The sequence below is a fragment of the Salvelinus alpinus genome, chromosome 16 (assembly GCF_045679555.1).
Source record: "Salvelinus alpinus chromosome 16, SLU_Salpinus.1, whole genome shotgun sequence".
NCBI lineage: Eukaryota > Metazoa > Chordata > Actinopteri > Salmoniformes > Salmonidae > Salvelinus > Salvelinus alpinus.
Window position 1 is genome coordinate 26,209,994 of NC_092101.1, and position 19,241 is coordinate 26,229,234.

The window sequence follows — 19,241 nt, forward strand, 5'->3', positions numbered from 1 at the left end:
TTTATATTCTGTAGCATCTGAGTTACACACATACATATCAGTCTAAATACAGGTAACTGCCAAAATAATGGGAACGCTTGAGTAAATGAGGGATACAAATTATATTGACACACAGGTGTGGCTCCTGAGTTAATTTAGCAATTAACATCCCGTCATGCTGAAGGTTATGTATAAAATGCTGTCATGGCAGAGGATGACAATGCCCCGATCCACAGGGCATGAGTGGTCACTGAATGGTTTGATGAGCATGAAAACAATGTAAGCCATGGGAGTCTGTCACCAGATCTCAACCCAATTGAGCACTTATGGGAGATTCTAGAGCGGCACCTGATTTTATTAGTCACTCACTCTGATATATTAACATGGCGTAAGTCATGGCAAAATGTGTAGAGACAAGGATATCCCTACCGGCCAAACCCTCCCTAACCCGGACGACGCTATGCCAATTGTGCGTCGCCCCACGGATCTCCCGGTTGCGGCCGGCTGCGACAGAGCCTGGGCGCGAACCCAGAGACTCTGGTGGCGCAGCTAGCACTGCGATGCAGTGCCCTAGACAACTGCGCCACCCGGGAGTTCAGCCTCATTCTCGCTCCCTACCTCCTCTCTACTGTAGGGGGCAGTCAGCGTCCCCTCAGAGAGGTGGGCTTTGCCCTGGCTAAAGAGCTGATCTTCACTGGTAGGTGAGTGGAGGGACAGAGGGCTGTGGACATCGGACTGGTCAACAGAGCTACAGAGTAGAACCCAGATGGAGACGCTGCCTATTGATAGGCATTGAGTCTGGCTAGAGAGATACTACCACAGGTTAGACGCACGCATACACACACACTAATACACGGGAGATGCAGTGGAGGCTGCTGAGAGGAGGACGGCTCATAATAATGACTCTGGATAGTCAGTTGGCTAGCAACAAGGACATGAAGCTGTCATGAGGGGAATCATATTCGGCTGGTTCCAGCTAGTTGTATCTTGTTCTTGATACCATGTCTTGTTTTGATGTGTTTTGACTGATTTAATATCAATGCTAATATGGCAAAAAAAACAACTCTTCTATAGCTAATCTCATGCTTTTTGACACATTTTGCCAAGCGGCTGAGAGAAAATATAGATGTTTTAGAGTTAATTTCCTGCTATGGCAAAATTGCAGGGGTGTGTGATACGCCAGTGCCCTTCTCCTCCTCTCCAGGCATCTGTCGCTCCAAGTTTCTCTCACTCCATCTCAGATGCCAGCAGTTGACAGGGGCACCTCGGCAGTCAAGTGGAGAAACAGTCCACAAATAACATATGCACACACAAACCAGTTATTTGCAGTTGCACAGCTTGGAGGACATATTTATGTATCTGAGGATGTTTTAGGACGAAAAACCATACTCATTGTTTTCTCCATTCCACAGTGATTGACGGCTATACTGAGAAAAAATATAAACGCAACATGCAGCAATTTCAAAGATTTTACAGTTCATATAAGGAAATCAGTCTACTGAAATAAATATATTTGGCCCTAATCTATGGATTTCACATGACTGGGCAGGGGTGCAGCCATGGGTGGGCCAGGGAGGGCACCCACTGGGCCTGGCACATACTGGGGAGCCAGGCCCAGCAAAACAGAATGAGTTATTACCCACAAAAATAATTGATTACTAACAGAAATACTCCCAGGTTTGAACCGGAGTAACCTGCTTGCTAAAGTCTTGCCGTTTGTATGCATACAGTGCCTTCAGAAAGTATTCCTACCCCTTGACTTATTCCACATTTTGTTGTTACAGCCTGAATTCAAAATTGATTAAATATATTTTATTTCATCAATCTACACACAATACCCAATAATGGCAAAGTGAAAACATGTTTTTAGAAATGTTTGCAAATGTTTGTAAAATTTAAATACAGATCTCATTTACATATGTATTCACACGCCTTTGCTATGACACTCCAAATTGAGCTCTGGTGCATCCATTTTCCTTTGATCATCCTTGAGATGTCACTACAACTTGGAGTCATGTGGCCAATTCAATTGTTTGGACATGTTTTAGAAAGAAACACACCTGTGCATGTCAGAGCAGAAACTATACCATGAAGTCCAAGGAACTGTCCATAAATCTCCGAGATAGAATTGTGATGAGGCATATATCTGGGGAAGGGTATAAAACCATTTATAGAGTGTTGAAAGTTTCTAAGAGCACAGTTGTCTCCATCATTGGGAAAAAATATCAAACTACCCAGACTCTGCCAAGAGCTGGCCGTCCGACCAAACTGAGAAACCGGGCAAGAAGGACCTTGGTCAGGTAGGTCACCAAGAACCCAATGACTACTCTGACAGAACTACACTATTTGGCCTGAATGCAAAGTGATATGTCTGGAGAAAACCAGGCACAGCTCATCACCCATCTAACACCATCCATACCGTGAAGCATGGTGGTGGCAGCATCATGCTATGGGGATGCTTTTCATCGGCAGGGACTGGGAGACTGGTAAGGATAGAGGGAACAATGAATGGAGCCAAATATGGGCAAATCCTTGATGAGAACCTGCTTCAGAGTGCAAAAGACCTTAGACTGGAGGCATAGATTTACTTTCCAACAGGACAATGACCCCAAGTATACAGCCAAACCAACGCTGGAATGGCTTCAGAACAAGAATGTGAAAATCATTGTGGCCCAGCTAAAGCCCAGACTTGAATTCCATTTGAAAATCTGTGGAAAGACTTGAAGATTGCTGTTCACTGCCGCTCCCCATCTAATTTAAGAGTTTGAGAAAATCGTTAAGGAAGAATGGGAGAAAATCCCTAAATCCAGATGTCCCAAGCTGATACAGACATACCCAAGATGACTCAAAGCTGTAATCACCACCAAAGTATTGTCTCGGGTGTGAATACTTATGTAAATGAGATATTTCTATATTTCTTTTTATACATTTGCTAACATTTCTAAATATGTTTTCACTTTGTCATTATGGGGTATTATGTTTAGATGAGTGAGAAAAACATCTTTCATCTATTTTGAATTCAGGCTGTAACGCAAACATTTTTGGAATAAGCGGTGTAAATACTTTCTGAAGGCACTGTAGACTCAGAAAAAGGGTTCTCCCACAGGGAGCCGGCGAACCTTCTTAGAACCTATTTCTCACAAATGGTTACGTGTCATCACACGAGCATTTATGTGGTCCTTCGTTCTCACCCCCAGTGTGGTCTCTCTCCAGGCCCCCATCGCTGTGAGGATGGCCAAGGAGGCTCTGAACAGAGGCATGGAGGTACATCAGCTTCTCAACACAACCTTGTGTTCTAAATGGTCTAATAATCGATTGATCAATTAATCATCAGTCACACACATCCCAGCTCTCACACCCGTTCATTATCTATGTGTATTTGAATGATAAAACGTGTCTCTGTGTGCTAGTGGCAAGTATGTCTGTAACCTGTCTGTGTGGGTCTGTATCTCTCAGGTGGACGTCACATCAGGGATGGCCAGAGAGGATGTGCTAAGCCAGGGTAAGAGATCAACTGGTAAAATTCCCATTTACATTGTCTGTGGTCAAACTGTAGTGGTATATCATGTCTCTTTCTCCAGCTGATCCCGACACGAGGGCATGGCTGCCTTTATAGAGAAGACACCCGACTCTACACTGGAGAGTAACACACATGGAGGGTTGTGTGTTTGTTTTTTAAACTGCAGTTGTAATATATTTTAGCATATGGATCAAGGCTTTTGAGATAAAGTAAAACAGACTACCAGTTTACAGCTGATGGGGGTGTATTCTTTATTTCAGAAACATGAAAATATGACCCTCAGCAGCAAAATGGCATCTTAGCAAATGGCCTTCCCTTTAGAGCCACCCTACACCCAGTTTCATGAAATGCCCATACTGAAAGAGGAAACTGTCACATTAGGGGAATGTACAGACAAGACTAAACTTTCCCACAGCTTCAATCATAGTGAGAGGACAACTCAAATTTCATACTCTGTCAGTATAATGTAGAAAATACTGACTTTAGTTTACAGTTCAGTTTGTTCTGTGCATTTCTCTTGATGCCATAGAGAAGAGATACTTTGACCCATGCAGCGGTAGCAAGCACATACAATGTGTAGGCTGATTTGAAATCAAGCATGTGGAGATTTGCCAGCAGGCATGAAATGTAGTTTCAGCCGCCATTGCATAGAGAACGAAGACAAGATCAGTAGCCTATATGCTTATTAGTCACAACCAGGGTCATGCTCAGGAGGGTGCAATGTACAGAACGTTGCAGATAGACAATTTTGTCATTTTGACGGCAAGGAAATACATTTTTTAGTGCGGCCCTCTGGACCTCAAAAACCGAATGCAGCCCCCGGGGCAAAATGAGTTAACATCCCTGGGGTAGGCGTCTTTTTGGGATTGCGCTACTCTCGCTGCCTCTCCCCTTAATCGCAGAATTCCCAACTCAGTTTTGTCTCCTTCGTTTTCCTAAGTACCTCCTTTTGAATTAAACAACAAAACATATTGTTTCCAACACTTTAAACCAATCGTTAAAGACTGTACTTGAGTATGGGAGATGACAAACTACAAACACTTGTCTGGCTACTAAGTCCTCCTGACTTCAGAGTCTGGAATGGCTCTTTGAGGTTGTCGGCACAATGCGTCGATAATGAAGGGGGCTGTGCTTTTACTGGTTGGTTCTCCTCTTTCTCACTCAAACACCCAGATGCACAGCCCCCGAGCGTCACCACCTTCAACTACAACAGTTGGATTTTCAAATCCAAACAATGAAGTCTCAAACCCAGAGGGGGAAAAAACAAAAACAATGAGAACCCATAAAACCTGTCACACAATTTCTGAGTGAATATTGCATTAACAAACAGCTTCCTTTCCAGACCAGGTAAGTCACAGCTGTGGGCCATGTCAGCCAGGCTAGTACAAACACTCCCCCTAGCATCAAACACACACTCACCTATACACTGATCCAAATACGCAAGCATGCACACAGACCAGCAACCATGGAAGCACATAGAACTCGCAAGAATTTTGTTTTCTTCTTCATACTGTGCAAAGTCGTATATGTATTCTGTCTTAATGTTGACCAATATATTTATTGCCATTTTTGTCCACAAGGGAAATACATTACTATTAACATAATTTTTATAAACCAGGATAACTCAAATCTTGTCCTGGAGGTCCACAATACTGCTGGTTTTCATCCTACCCCCTCTAATCAGGGACTGATTCAGACCTGCGACCCCAGGTGAGTATACACTGTGGCAAAAATGTACCCATCAATTAATTCATACATTTATAATAATCAATTAACTATCACAGAGAAAATAACTATGGACAGTATTGTGGACCTCCATGTCTGGATTTGAATAGTCCTGCTACAAACTGGGCAACTCAAAAGATCATTCAGACAAACTTGAGCATGCTGGGAAAATTACACCGTCATGTGCATATATTAGCTAATCAGCCAGAGGGGCTGGACTCTCAACCCCAGAACTGAGCTTTAAGGCTGCTACACACTTTACGCAAACGCAGCAAGTGTCGTTTTCTAGATACTTCTACATACTTTTGTGCGGATCCAATTTTAGAATGGCCCGTATACGACGCCCATGGCTCTGTTTGCGTAGGGTATGTAGTGCCCTTTAGTGGCCCAATCCAAACTTGGTGCGCCTGCACAACTCCAACCATGAATCTATGCCAATGGTGTTAATTGATGTCGATTAGTGTCACTCTTCCAAGATGCGTGCAGGATTCTTAAATAAGGATTCGGCCCTTTCAGAGTCCAACAGGAAAGAAACAGTTAAACCATATAGTTCAACTGGTTTTCTATTCATGCTATGGACGCTGTTAACCAACAACTCAGGGTTTATTTTTCTTTAGTTAAATCAATCATAATTTCCTTATCCCAACAGTAGTACACTTAGTCATACTGTTGCTTTTGAACCAAACAAGAAAATAAATAACATAGCAAGGTATGTGTGCAAAGAAATGCGTAGTTTCTGTTCTCTCATTCACTTTACAGCACCACCTTAAGACAAGGTGGGAGGTGACAGGGTGTCTTTCCCTATCCCGGTTTAAAGGCGCCCACATACTAGGTTTGGTTTGCGCCAAGCAGAACTTGGCAAGGCGAAGCAAACGTCTGTGCCTCGCATACTCCCTTAAAAGACCTTTGGTTGAAAAATGAAAATGCAATATTACCGTTTGTCCCTCTTGAAACGCCGTAGCAACTTGCTCAATAGTCAGAATTAATCTACAAAAAATCAAGGAATCTGTATATCATTTTGATAAATTTTGTTTGGTGCAGTATTTCTCAAGTGAAAAAAATGTGCATTAAAACTAGGTTCACTGAATGACAAACACTTCAATGAAGAATCCCGTAGTACTGTTGACTTTGGCTTGCCTCAAGAACACATTTGGTGCGCGAAGAACTGGAAAAAACCCTGCCGAACTCCAACAGAAACGAAAACATTTGGCGCAAACTGTTTCGACTGGGAAGCATGCGACAGGCTTAATGAACATGTGTGAACACACACACCTCTTCCTGGACTCTTGTCTTGACATTACAGGTGGAATGGGTTCTGATCAGGGCGTATCACTCTCTGGAGGAGAAAGACAGAGCATTTTTATTGACTTTTAACATATTCTGAAATCACACACACTAGAAATCATTGTGTGTGTCTCACCTTTGTGTGTGTGTGGGGGTGTTTGTGTGGTCTGGCCGGTGCGAGCTTGGTGGCGCTGCAGGCTCTCCAGGATGCCGTCAGTCAATCGCATGACATCTGCGTGTGTGTCGGGGTGTGTCTGGACCTTTTCCAGCTGCTGCAGACCTCCCTCCTCCAGCAGCATACTGCAGTACCGAGGGGCTGCAGGAGTCCAGAGAGATTACACTCACATTGATGACGCACAGAGCAGAATATATAGAAACGTAGGACAGGTAGAAAACTATTAAGCTCTATATGGAGTGTGTGTGTCTCACCATTCTTGCTGCAGACATGCTGCATGGCCCAAGCTGCCCACAGCTGAACTCCTGGGGTGTGGAAACACTCCAACAGGGGGAAGAAAGGGTTAAAGGACCTACAGAGGGGGGAGGAGATCATTAATACTCAGGCTGCATCTTAATAGTTTACAGTGGCTTCCTCTCCTCTCCTCCTCTCCTCGTGTGTGTGCATGGAGGTCTTACCTGTAAGCCACCATCTCACACTCTGGGGTCTGCCATTTAAGGATGGCAGAGTGCTGGAGGAGAGACACAGAACACGAGACAATTATTACAGACACACAGGTGATAACAACTCACACAGACCTCCCCCACGTACCAGTTGTTCTAGCAGGTCAGACCTCAGTGTGATACTGAGTGTCCATGCAGCCTCTCCTCTGGAGGTGAGGTGGGCCAGTATCCCAGCAGCAAAGTAGGACACCTCCACCTCAGGGCTGTGGAGCAGGGAGCGGATGTGATCCAGGAAGCCCTGAACCATCAGCTCCTCATGCAGCTCCCCAACCTCTGCTATGTTGTTCTGGAGCGAGACAGAGCCACACAGTCAGCTCTTACACCACTTCAAATGGAATGATTCAAACATAAAACAAATCGGTTTCATCAGTAGTTTGTCTCCGCTGAATTCACACCGTCTAGCCCCTAGGACCACAAACCAGGGTTACCGACCAGTAGAATAAATCAGTAGCGTGCCGTGGGCCTGGCGCCTGGGCCTTCAGTGAGGTCCTACACAGTCCCACCCGAATTAATCCACCTGTTATTACCATCATTTAGATGCCATGGCTCTAGACACTATACATTTAGACAGAAACGCAGTATAACCAGGCGTTGCGTCACCTTGAAATTGACATTTTTTTCAGAGAATTGCAGGGGAAGAGTACAATACAGTACAGTTCAACTAATAGGCAAGAACATAGTCGAGTGCAACAGAGTTATATTAATATTCTTCTTCTATCCATTTCTGGTCCACAAACTTTGAGCTTTAAGTCCCCCAAAAAATAAATACAGTGTGTTCACTAAACAGCGCATTGTCGCACCCAAAGCAGTTTCACCGTGATGATAAAGACACATAACTATTCACTGAAAATAAAAGAAAACAAATAATTTGCAACATAGGCTATTTGCCATTTTATTTTGTTAATATATAGGCTATTTAATATTAACGAAATAAAATGCGAAACATACATACACATTTAATAAAAAATAACATGCATTGTATGCCTACTCACCAAAGACTGATTATTAGACAGTTGCGTGCGCTTAGGGGATCGTGAGAAAAATGCTGCAAGGCCATTGAGGTTGGCAAAGAAGACCTTGCATTCTTTAAGCTTTGAGGCTCCTTGAGTCAGTACTAAATTTAGTCGATGTGCATAGCAGTGAATGAATAAGGCCATCGGTGCCCTCTCCTTAACTTTAGCCTGCACCCCATTGAGTCCAGATGCCATGACTGCTGCGCCATCAAAACACTGTGCCACAACTTTATCCAGACTACATTCATTTTCCTCCAAGAAACGGAAAATAAGAGCGGCAATGTCATCAGCTCGCTTGCCGCTTGTCACATCTTCAAACCGGATAAATCGCTCCTTGACTCCCGTGTCCGTCACATAACGCAGGACGAGTGAGAGCTGTAGCTCCACTCTGGTGTCCCCAAACGTTTTCAAAAGCACCATTGCTTGTAAGTGCCCAGGCGTACTTTGGTGTCTCGTTGCTGCCTTGGTTAGACAACTCAAGTTTGCAAAGCCAGTGTGGCTCCAAACACCAAATCGATCACTTGCAAATAATAGGCATTCCCAGCAGTACAGTTTGCAGTGCTTCTCGGAGCCTGTGAGCCATTGACAGCGCTCATAGTTGAAACTTTGAAAGTGGCGAACGAACGAACCCCTTTCCCGCCTGTGACAGGCTTTGTGGCGTCGGGCGACCTCTCCTTACAACGTCTAACTTTTCTTGAAAAGTTCGTCTTGAGAATGGCGTTATAATTATATCCTCGACCAAATCGATATCTTCTCCTCCTTCCGCCATTGTGGGTTCAAAAAACAGTTTAGGTAGTACGCGAATTAATTCGTTTATCAAATTCAGTTTCCTAGATCTGCATAGACCTGCCCATAGGACCTGCCTCTCAATATTGGTAATCCAATCAAAAGACTTGGACGCCTGCTAGCTGGCGACTTGGACGCCCTACGCCTGCTAGCTGGCTCCTGTGTAACACTGGAGCCAGCCAGCAGGCGTACAATAGCCAACTCTAAAGCTGATTGGTTGACACAAAATTTTAATTTCCATTCACTTTAAGCTACAAGCGCCTGCACTGTTGATTCTGAAGGCCTAAGAGCAGATTTTAGACCCCTGGCAACACATGATGGCTGAATATGATTGGATAAAAGATCTAACATAAAGACCAGCCCTCCAAATCTCAACCTGGGGCTGGAAGCAGTGCAACCAAGAGGAAAGCTATGAAATGAAGAGTATAACTCTTACTCTGGGGAATAATTTAATACATATTTGTGGGAAAATATATTTAAAAAAAAAATTATATTCTGATGATGTTTAGGCCAGCAGAGAAGGCCTTGCAGGCCCTGACGGCCCACCACTGGAATAAATACAATGTCAGTCAAAGGTTCACGATGACTCACCAGCAGCCCCAACACCTTCTGCTGGATGGAAGACTCCGAGGGGAACGACTGCAGAGAGAAAGAAAGGGGACAATAAAGAGGCGTGAGTGACTCAGCTTGCACTTCAGGCAGTAAGAACGTCAGGGTCAGAGAGAGAGTGTTGTAACTAGCACTTTGATGAACAGCTCTAGGGTCTGTGAGTGTGTGTGTACTACCTCCAAAACTTTAATGAAAAGCTCCAGTCCCTGGTTCTCTATAAAATGGCGGCAGGTGGTTGGTGATTCGTCGGTGAGGTTCCAGAGCGCGCTCAGTGTGAACTTGAGGGTGGCATCCACCCCGCCCTGAGTCGCCTTCTGACGCACAATGTGGAGGAGTTGCTGCAGAGAGAGAGAAAGAGGGATAGAGAAAGGGGGGGATAGACCGAGAGATGGTGACAATTACTGTATTTCTTTTTAAACACTGCAGACAGTGATTCTTTCAATTGGGAAGGCATGTGCCAATGGCCAGCTGTGTGAATGGAGGATTTTTGAACAGTCTCACCTTCACTATGAACAGCTCTGCTCCCAGCTGGGCTGTCTGCTCTGTAGATAACTGTATAGGAAAACACACATGTCAGCAAAGACCAAACCTCAAACACATTTCTAATACCATATTTGACACACACTCAGACATGTAGGCACACACACACCCCTACCTTGGCAGCCAGTATAGAAATGATAGCCACAGCCATCCTCTGCATGTTCTGGTCCTCATGGTTACATAGCCACTGCATCACCAGTTTAGCTGCCTCAAACCTGGATTATAGACCACACACATACACAGTACAAAGGATACATGCACTGTACATACTACGTCTCTCATGAGACACAATCTTAAAGGATGAATACATCTACAGTCAAAGTAATTCAATGTGTATATCTACCTGTTGAAGGGAACCTCCTGCAGTATGCGGTCACTGCACAGAGAGAGAAGGCAATTCTTTTGCAACTGGAGAAAAAGGACCCAAGATGGTGGTTAGAGCCAAAGCAAAACTCCCACTCAAGCCTGGTCCAGAAACAGCCCCTAGCCAGTCTGTGTTTACAGATGGGAAGAACCTGGATATGTGTAAACAATATGGAGAAGGTGAGCGTGTGTGTGTGTACCTGTTGGTGGTTAGGGAAGGTCCTCATGGCCTCCAGCAGTAGTTGAGTGACTGTGCCAAGCAGTCTAACAGGCATGCCCGCTGCCAGGTCCTGCTTGGTCAGGTTAAACACACACGCACTGGCTGCCAACTGGACGTTCAGGGTGGCAGGGTGGTTCTTCATCCCCAGTATTACCAACTAGAGACAGAAAGATCAAGGGAGAAGAGGGAGTGACTCATTACTTTATAAAAATGTGTACACAGAGCCATGCTGTAGTAAGATGTATATTGAGGTGAAGGGTAGAGTAGACATTACATAATGTGTGTGTACCTTGAGTATGTCAGGCCGTGGTTTCTCCATGACGTGAGTGAGACTGAACAGATGAAACAGAGCCTCTCTGACAAAGCCGTCTCTCTCACTGTAGCGATGCAGCGACTCACAGATCTGAGTCTCATTGGCCTCTCCTGTCACCTGCCACAAACAGAGGACACATACATAGCGTAGTGCTCAGTCAGTATTGCTGCTTCCTCTACAAAGACAGAGACAGAGAGAAGAAAAACAGTGAGACCCACCTTGAGGCTGCCCTCTCCATTGAGGAAGTCAGAGAAGCCAGCGTCTGTAGCCAGCAGACCAACAAAGGTCATCCCTGGACGTTCCTCTACAAACACCTTGACCGCTGCATCCGTCACCTGGCATAACACACACTAGGTAAACACTCTACACACACAGCTGCAATACACACACTCACAACTCGAGCCAACTCCACTCATACTCTGTCTCCAGTACCTGTTTGCGTCCAGACACGTCCAGAGAGACCAGAGCAGGCAGGATCCCAGGTTCGCCCAGCAACTGACGAGCCACGTCTGATGTGAACTGTTTATCATCACTGATGTCCAGGTGCTGCATAGGTAGGTTTTCACACATCCACAAAAGCATGAGTATCAGAAATAAATCTATTCGAGCACCACAAGTAAACTAGCGACCAATCACAGTGCCGGAACTAGAAAAAGGTTTAAGAAACTTCACTCAGCAATATATATGCTTTTTATAGTGGAGCAAATGAATACAGAACTTGAGCATTAGAGCTGTCCCCACCCACCTGCAGTGCCTGCAGTTGTCCAATGACGGCCAATAGCTGTGCGGTGCTCATCTCCAGCCTCTTCAGCTGGTGTAGTGTTAGTGACCTCAGCCTCTCCCTGAGGCCCAGTAGAGGACTGAGGTTGGTTACTGAGGTGTTGGACAGGTCCAGGCTCTCCAGGCGGGGCAGGGAACACACGTCAGCCAGCCCAGCGTCATAGAAGTCCACATTGGCCAGGGAGAGGGAGCGGAGCCCCTGGAGAGAGCTGAAGCGGTGACGGGATGGTTCCTCCAGCGAGGACATGGTTAGACCTGTCAGGACCAACCGCTGTAAGCTCTCCTGTGGAGAGGAAGAGGTTGGAGAGTGAGGGAGGGAGAATGTTTGCGGTTGTCTGTCCCTGCTGGAAGCTCTCTTATCAGTGTACACTGCATTCGGAAAGTATTCAGACCCCTTGACATTTTCCAATTTCTTTTACGTTACAGCCTTATTCTAAAATTAATAAATGTTTTACACACAATACCCCAGAATGACAAAGCAAATGTTTTCCTATTTTATATTTAAAAAAGATATATAAATATTAAACTTATTTAAGTATGTTTTGAGACCCTTTGCTATGAGACTCAAAATTGAGCCCAGGAGCATCCTGTTTCCATTGATCATCCTTGAGATGTTTCTACAACTTGATTGGAGGCCACCTAAATTGATTGGACATGATTTGGAAAGGCACACACCTGTCTGACCAAGAACCCGATGGTCCCTCAGACAGAGCTCCAGAATTCCTCTGTGGAGATGGTTGTCCTTCTGGAAGGTTCTCCCATCACTGCAGCACTCCACCAATCAGGCCTTTATGGTAGAGTGGTCAAACGGAAGACACTCCTCAGTAAAAGACGACAGCCCGCTTGGAGTTTGCCAAGAGGCCTCTAAAGGACTCATGACTGATCATGAGAAACAAGATTATCTGGTCTGATGAAACAAAGATTGAACTCTTTGTCCTAAAAGGAAATCTGGCACCATCCCTACGGTGAAGCCTGGTGGTGGCAGCAGCATACTGTGGGGATGTTTTTCAGTGGCAGGGACTGGGTGACTAGTCAGGATCGATTCAAAGATGAACGGAGCAAAGTACAGAGAGATCCTCGATGAAAACCTGCTCCAGAGTATTCTGGACCTCAGACTGGGGCGAAGGTTCACCTTCCAACAGGACAACAACTCTAAGCACACAGCCAAGAGAATGCAGGAGTGGCTTCAGGACAAGTCTCTGAATGTCCTTGATTGGCCCAGCCAAAGCCCAGACTTGAACCCGATCGAACATCTCTAGAGAGACCTGAAAATAGCTGTACAGCGACGCTCCTCATCCAACTTGACAGAGCTTAAGAGGATCTGCAGAGAAGAATGGGAGAACTCCCGAAATACAGGTGTGCCAAGCTTGTTGCGTCATAACCAAGAAGACTCGAGGCTGTAATCGCTGCCAAAGGTGCTTCAACAATGTATTGAGTAAAGGGTCTGAATACTTATGTAAATGTGATATTTCCTTTTTCACTTTATAAATGTGCAAAAACCTGTTTTTGGTTTGTTATTATGGGGTATTGTGTGTAGATTGCTGAGGGGAAAAAACAATTGAATCCCCTTTAGAATAAGGCTGTAATGTAACCAAATGTGGAAAAAGTCAAGGGGTCTGAATACTTTCTGAATGCACTGTATGTTTACCTGGCAGTGTTTGTTGGAGGCCAGTCCCTGTAGTATGTCAGAGATGGTGAGGTCAGCGTTGACCCTGGCAGCATCCAGCTCCAGCAGGCGGTGAGGACAGAGAGCTCTCTGGAACGCCTCGGCAGAAATACGAGCAGTACGGATACATGCACGACGCAGCCGTAGGTACTCACAGCTACGAAACACTCCCACTGTACTGTCATTCAACAGACCTGAAAACAACACCCACACTTTTTTTGTTAGAGCTGGGCTGGGACAAAAATCACCCAATGACTGGAAATAGCCCATTACTGCTCGAGACACTGAATTAAAGGCCTGTTTCGTGTTTTTGAACTAATAATCAAGGTAAGGATCTGAGCTTGGATCTGTGACCACTGACTACTTCATGTTCCTTGCTCACTTACCTTCAGTGGCCATCTTAGCTAACAGCTGGTCAGCTAGCTCCTGGGGGAACAGTAAAGAGTCTCTGAGACAGAGAGATCCATCGGCGTGCTTCGCACAGAACCTCTCCAGGTTCCCACTCACGTAGGACAGACACAGGTCTGTCAGAGATGCCGGGGACGCCTCGTCCTGGAACACACACACACAACATTAGACACTTACACCACATGACCAAAACTATATGGACAACTGCTTGTCAAACATGGGGATTAATATGGAGTTGGTATCCCCTTTGCTGCTGTAACAGCCTCCACTCTTCTGGGTAGGCTTTCCACTAGATGTTGGAGCACTGCTGCAGGGACTTGCTTCCATTCAGCATTAGTGAGGTCAGGCACTGACGTTGGGCAATTAGGCCTGGCTCGCAGTCGGCATTCCAATTCATCCCAAAGGTGATCAATGGGGTTGACGTCAGGGCTCTGTGCAGGCCAGTCAAGCTCTTCCACACTGATCTCGACAAATCACTTCTGTATGGACCTTGCATTGTGCACGGGGGCATTGTCATGCTGAAACAGGAAAGGGCCTCTGTTGCCACAAAGTAGGAAGCACAGAATCGTCTAGAATGACAATGTATGCTGTAGCATTAAGATTTCCCTTCACTGGAACTAAAGGGCCTAGCCCGAACCATGAAAAACAGCCCCAGACCATAATTCCTCCTCCACCAAACTAAACAGTTGGCACTATGCATTGGGGCAGGTAGTGTTCTCCTGGTATCCACCAAACCCAGATTTGTCTGTCTGACTGACAGATGGTGAAGTGTGATTAATCAATTCAGAGAACACGTTATCACTACTCCAGAGTCCAATGGCGGCAACCTTAACACCACTCCAGCCAATGCTTGGCATTGCGCATGGTGATCATAGGCTTGTGTGTGGCTGCTCGGCCATGGAAACCTCGAAGCAACGTCTGCACAATAACTGTTCGTCATGAAGCTTCCGACTAACCGTTATTGTGTTGACATTGGACAGACGTTTTTTACTCGCTACGTGCTTCAGCACTCGGTGGTCCTGTTCTGTGAGCTTGTGTACACTGAGCCGTTGTTTACAGTTGACCGGGGCAGCTCTGGCAGGGCATACATTTGACGAACTGACTTGATGAAAAGGTGGCATCCTATGATGGTGCCACATTGAAAGTCACTGAGTTCTTCAGTAAGGCCAATATTTGTCTATGGAGATTGCATGGCTGTCTGCTCGATGTTATACACCCGTTGTGGCTGAAATAGCCGAATCCACTCATTTGAAGGGGTGTCCACATACTTTTGTATATATAGTGTATGCCCGCACTCCCAAATGGCATACCGAGCATATGGCCAAAGTTAAAATGGTCGCCAATGAGACCTGATATCCATAACTCCCAGGAGGTAGAGTATGTCTGGAGTGGTGGGCTGTTGTTAAACCCCAAAATAATGAGCAATGATCGCTAGCTAATTATCCATCCTCCTGAGCTAAAAAAGGTTTAACTAGCTAACGACGTGGATCAAATTTCAGCAGATATCTAACTAAGACTAGTTAGCTTGCTACTGGTATGCATTTTTTCGATACCTTGCTGGTCCTTGTCGACAATGCACGACGATTGAATGCTAGACATTGATATCGAAAACAAAACTCACCATTTTCAAGAAATTGCAGGCTTGACTCCCGACCAAAGATAAATATTGCTATTGGTCTCTACCTACGCCGAGTTGTCTCGGTTTGCCTTGTTAACTTGCTACTTAGCTAGCCTAATCTTGCTGGATTTGTTGTTTGCAAGGTGATAACTAGCTATCTAGCGTTCTAACGTTAGCTACAAGCTAGCTAACTTGTTGGTACCGAACTAACATAGAAAAATGATGTTCCTGGAAAACGATGAATATCGTTGTGAAAATGTTTCGACTTCATTTTCAAACCATGTCCGTTAGTTAACCTAGGCTGAAGGCTGACACTAATCTAAATCTGCACACATACTTGTTTTCAACGATAGCTTTATTTAATTTTATTTAGGGGCTAAATCAGCTTTAATATTGCAGATAGAGTGTAGCTCTATTTTTGTTGACAGACCGTAAAAAAAAAAATTGGCACAGGAAGTACATCACTGGTCGATGGGGCGGGACTACGGAAGCTCTTTCGTGCCTATTACAAAAACAGGAAGAAAGCAGCAGGAATGAGCATCTCTACCTTTTTTATTTAAACGAAAATAGATTAGAATCACCGCATGTCCGTCACATTGTCCTTTATCAAGGTGATCTCTAAATACGCTTAAGTTGTTTTTCAACGGGACCAGACGAGCTCTTTCTTAAATTGTTACCTCATCATTTCAACACCAAGGTCACAAGGGTGTTCTGGACTTTTCAACACGTGTTGTTTTTAGACAGTGTTTTTTTTTAGGACACTGCACTGTTTGAATCATGTCTGGACTCATAAACTTTGAGGACGAAAACGAGGTGAAGCAGTATTTGGATAACATAGGTGTGGAATTCAGCTACCAGTGTTACAGAGAGAAGGACCCTGAAGGTAAGGAACGACGTGCACTGTCCTATGCAGTGCTGAAGGGAGTGATGTTAAGCTTTTGCTGTCCCCTAACTGGGGTTCTGAACCACTGATTGTGCTTGGTGTTAAGGTGTCTTTATGCCTCATGTAGTACTATAACCTTCACACTGTCTAACTCATTATTGTGGCTAACCTCGTGTATTCTGCTGCCAGGGTGTCAAAGGCTTGCTGACTACATGGAGGGAGTGAAGAAAAACTTTGAGTCTACAGCCCAGGTGCTCAAACACAACTGTGAGACTAATAAACATGGTGAAAGCTGCTACAAGCTCGGGGCTTACTATATCCAAGGCAAAGGTACACAACTACACCACTTTAAACTTAATCCCATTGACTAGCAGATTACAACAGCAAAGCCTGAAACAACTTGCGTTTCTCAACTAGACAAGTAAAACATTTAAAGATTTGATTAGAGAAAGAGTATGGCTTTGGCTTGATACATGTTTTAAGACAAGTCATCTTATTAATTCGAAATATTAGAATGATAAGAAAGTACTGATAGACAGAGAGACCCTGAATCCATTCCCCAAGTGGTCAAGCGCAACATGTTCTAAATCTCTCTATCAGGGGGATTTGCAGAGAATCTGAAAATGGCCTACTCCTGCTTCTTGACGGCCTGCAGCAGTGGCGGTAAGAAGTCTGTGGACGCGTGTCACAACGTGGGTCTCCTCGCCCACGACGGTCGAGCCATGGAAGCCGGCCCTGACCCGGGGGCGGCTAGGCAGTACTATGAGAAGGCATGTACAGGGGGGTTCGCACCCTCCTGCTTCAACCTTAGTGCCATGTATATCGAGGGCTCCCCGAAGCAGAGTAAGGACATGGGCCTGGCTCTGAGGTATGCCACAAGAGCCTGTGAGCTAGGACACGTCTGGGGTTGTGCCAATGCCAGCCGTATGTATAAACTGGGGGACGGGGCGGAGAAGGACGAGAAGAAAGCAGAGGAACTTAAGAACAGGGCGAAAGAGCTTCACTTCCAGGAGAAAGAGAGGCAGCTCAAATTTGGGGAATGAGGGGGTTGGTCAGAGGGAAGTCGCTTCAATAAATCTTTGTTCCAAATGGGCAATTTTTTTTGCATGAATGTACAGGGTCATGTGGTGCTTCCTCTTGGGCTGTGTGTGTAACCTGACATGCTACATAGACATGACTGCTTAGTGCTGGCCAAAGGTTGAAGAATTCACTAGTGTGTGTTTTAACCTATGTGTGGATGGTTTATATGAGGCTTCGTAGTACATGTATTTTTTTCTCTATGGGGGACCAACTCTGTCAATATGAGACTGTCCATCTCGACATGTACACATTCTCAGTCCAACACATCTGCCTGAAAATTGACAACAACTTGACTTGATTAAAATGAGTTCCCGCAAACAGCTCAGTTCATGTGGCGTCATTATAGTTAGGAATCCATGGTGGAGGGTATCTCATCCTATATGGACAGTGGGAAAAAGGTGTCGTTCATAGTTGAGCGTGTCACAATGCAGCAATCTGGGAAGTAAATTGGTTCTGCCACTAGATGGAGTCAAAGTCAAGGGAAATGAGTCTGCTATGGGGTATGGCAAATCTACTGTCTTGGTAAATCAGGGCAGGTCTAGGGAGTTTTATTTTCTTATCTTTCATTTGCTCATCCCCCTCTGTGCTGTGTTCAAAATATAATAATCAGATGGGACATATTCACATGACTGAGTAGAGAGGTAAAATGTGTGGTATTATAGCACATTTCTTGCTATTTTGCCATGAGGCTGAGAGGACATGTTGCTGTTTTAGAGGTCTGAGATTCTTAAAAGACAGGACAATCTGAACTTTTTCCCCCACAAATGTCTTTATTAACAACATTTGAAATATTTTTTGATAGACTAAAGTACTGACAATCACACCATGTAAAGGAACATCTTTTTTATTTTATAACATAAATTTATAGCACTAATTGCTCTAGGGCTTATTTTGTTAGCAATTTGGCATGTTTTTCTAGTTTTAGAACATAAAACATTATCCCTTATGTCTATCACACCAAATACTGCAATTGTCTAAGCATATGTTAACGAACAGTGATCCATTTTTTTCCCTCCAGAATATTGACCAAAAAATATGGACTCTATCAGTGACGGCGTTGACAAGCCGCTGACAGGAGTTGACAACCAATACTCAAAACAGACATATTTTTGCCTCAAACTAAAAACTCAATGCAAACATTTGTAAAATATGGAGAATTATTCATTTGAAAATCCCCAATAAAAACAACCATTCTATCAGATCTTTCAGCACTCTGACAGAGTTGACAACTATTTAAAGTTTCTTTATTTGAGTTTCTTTTATTTAATTTTTTACAGGGACAGTGCACATTAATCAACGTTTCAGTAAAAGTGCCGGTTTTAGCCAGCCGGCTAATTTTCAACCGCAGTCCCTGGGCAGGTTATTAAAAACAATTAACAATTGAAGTGGTATACACAGAAATGTTGTTTTCTTCGGTTGCTTTAGGAAAACCTAATTAAATGTAACATATTTTAACCAAAATTCATATTGTATCTTTATTGGCCATATGGAGTTGACAGTTTATGGTTGTGCCCATGGTGATTCCAGTATTGTTTGTTTTTAAATCTTTCAAAAGTAGAGCACTTTACAGACCTGTGGTTTGTGGCCTGCTGGAGGTCACAGACCTGTGATTTGTGGCCTGCTGGAGGTCATTTTGCAGGGCTCTAGCAGTGCTCCTCCTTGCAAAAAGGCGGAGGTAGGGGTCCTGCTGCTGGGTTGTTGCCCTCCTACGGCCTCCTCCACGTCTCCTGATGTACTGGCCTGTCTCCTGGTAGCGCCTCCATGCTCTGGACACTA

General features: G+C 44.7%; 2 protein-coding genes across 3 annotated transcripts; one reads left to right on the forward strand and one right to left on the reverse strand.

The window, feature by feature from the left end:
- Window positions 1-3,733: 3,733 nt before the first annotated feature.
- LOC139541231 (protein zyg-11 homolog) lies at window positions 3,734-15,645 on the reverse strand. Of its 2 annotated transcripts, none has more exons than XM_071345642.1 (18): window positions 15,506-15,645; window positions 13,863-14,028; window positions 13,459-13,670; window positions 11,776-12,093; window positions 11,463-11,576; window positions 11,249-11,365; window positions 11,007-11,147; window positions 10,698-10,874; window positions 10,478-10,542; window positions 10,250-10,349; window positions 10,096-10,146; window positions 9,771-9,932; window positions 9,577-9,624; window positions 7,275-7,472; window positions 7,142-7,194; window positions 6,938-7,035; window positions 6,645-6,824; window positions 3,734-6,560 (listed from the first exon to the last, which is right to left on the reverse strand). In XM_071345642.1, exons 1-18 carry the CDS (start codon window positions 15,506-15,508, stop codon window positions 6,544-6,546), a joined length of 2,220 nt encoding a protein of 739 aa, XP_071201743.1. In that variant the 5' UTR covers window positions 15,509-15,645; the 3' UTR covers window positions 3,734-6,543. The 2 variants fall into 2 exon arrangements, with proteins under 2 accessions (XP_071201743.1, XP_071201742.1); XM_071345641.1 differs by having other exon boundaries at window positions 11,249-11,380.
- A 487-nt stretch (window positions 15,646-16,132) lies between these two features.
- coa7 (cytochrome c oxidase assembly factor 7) lies at window positions 16,133-17,785 on the forward strand. Its single transcript, XM_071345643.1, has 3 exons — window positions 16,133-16,385; window positions 16,575-16,715; window positions 16,986-17,785. Exons 1-3 carry the CDS (start codon window positions 16,280-16,282, stop codon window positions 17,426-17,428), a joined length of 690 nt encoding a protein of 229 aa, XP_071201744.1. The 5' UTR covers window positions 16,133-16,279; the 3' UTR covers window positions 17,429-17,785.
- The last annotated feature ends 1,456 nt before the right edge of the window (window positions 17,786-19,241 follow it).

Coding starts and splice junctions, on each gene's coding strand:
- LOC139541231 (XM_071345641.1), bottom strand. Junction 11,148..11,248: donor ATGGAGAGGGCAGCCTCAAG/GTGGGTCTCACT, acceptor TGTTTGTGGCAG/GTGACAGGAGAGGCCAATGA. Junction 7,195..7,274: donor CTGACCTGCTAGAACAACTG/GTACGTGGGGGA, acceptor TCTCTCCTCCAG/CACTCTGCCATCCTTAAATG.
- coa7 (XM_071345643.1), top strand. CDS start 16,280: ATGTCTGGACTCATAAACTTTGAGGACGAAAACGAGGTGAAGCAGTAT. Junction 16,386..16,574: donor CAGAGAGAAGGACCCTGAAG/GTAAGGAACGAC, acceptor TTCTGCTGCCAG/GGTGTCAAAGGCTTGCTGAC. Junction 16,716..16,985: donor TTACTATATCCAAGGCAAAG/GTACACAACTAC, acceptor TCTCTCTATCAG/GGGGATTTGCAGAGAATCTG.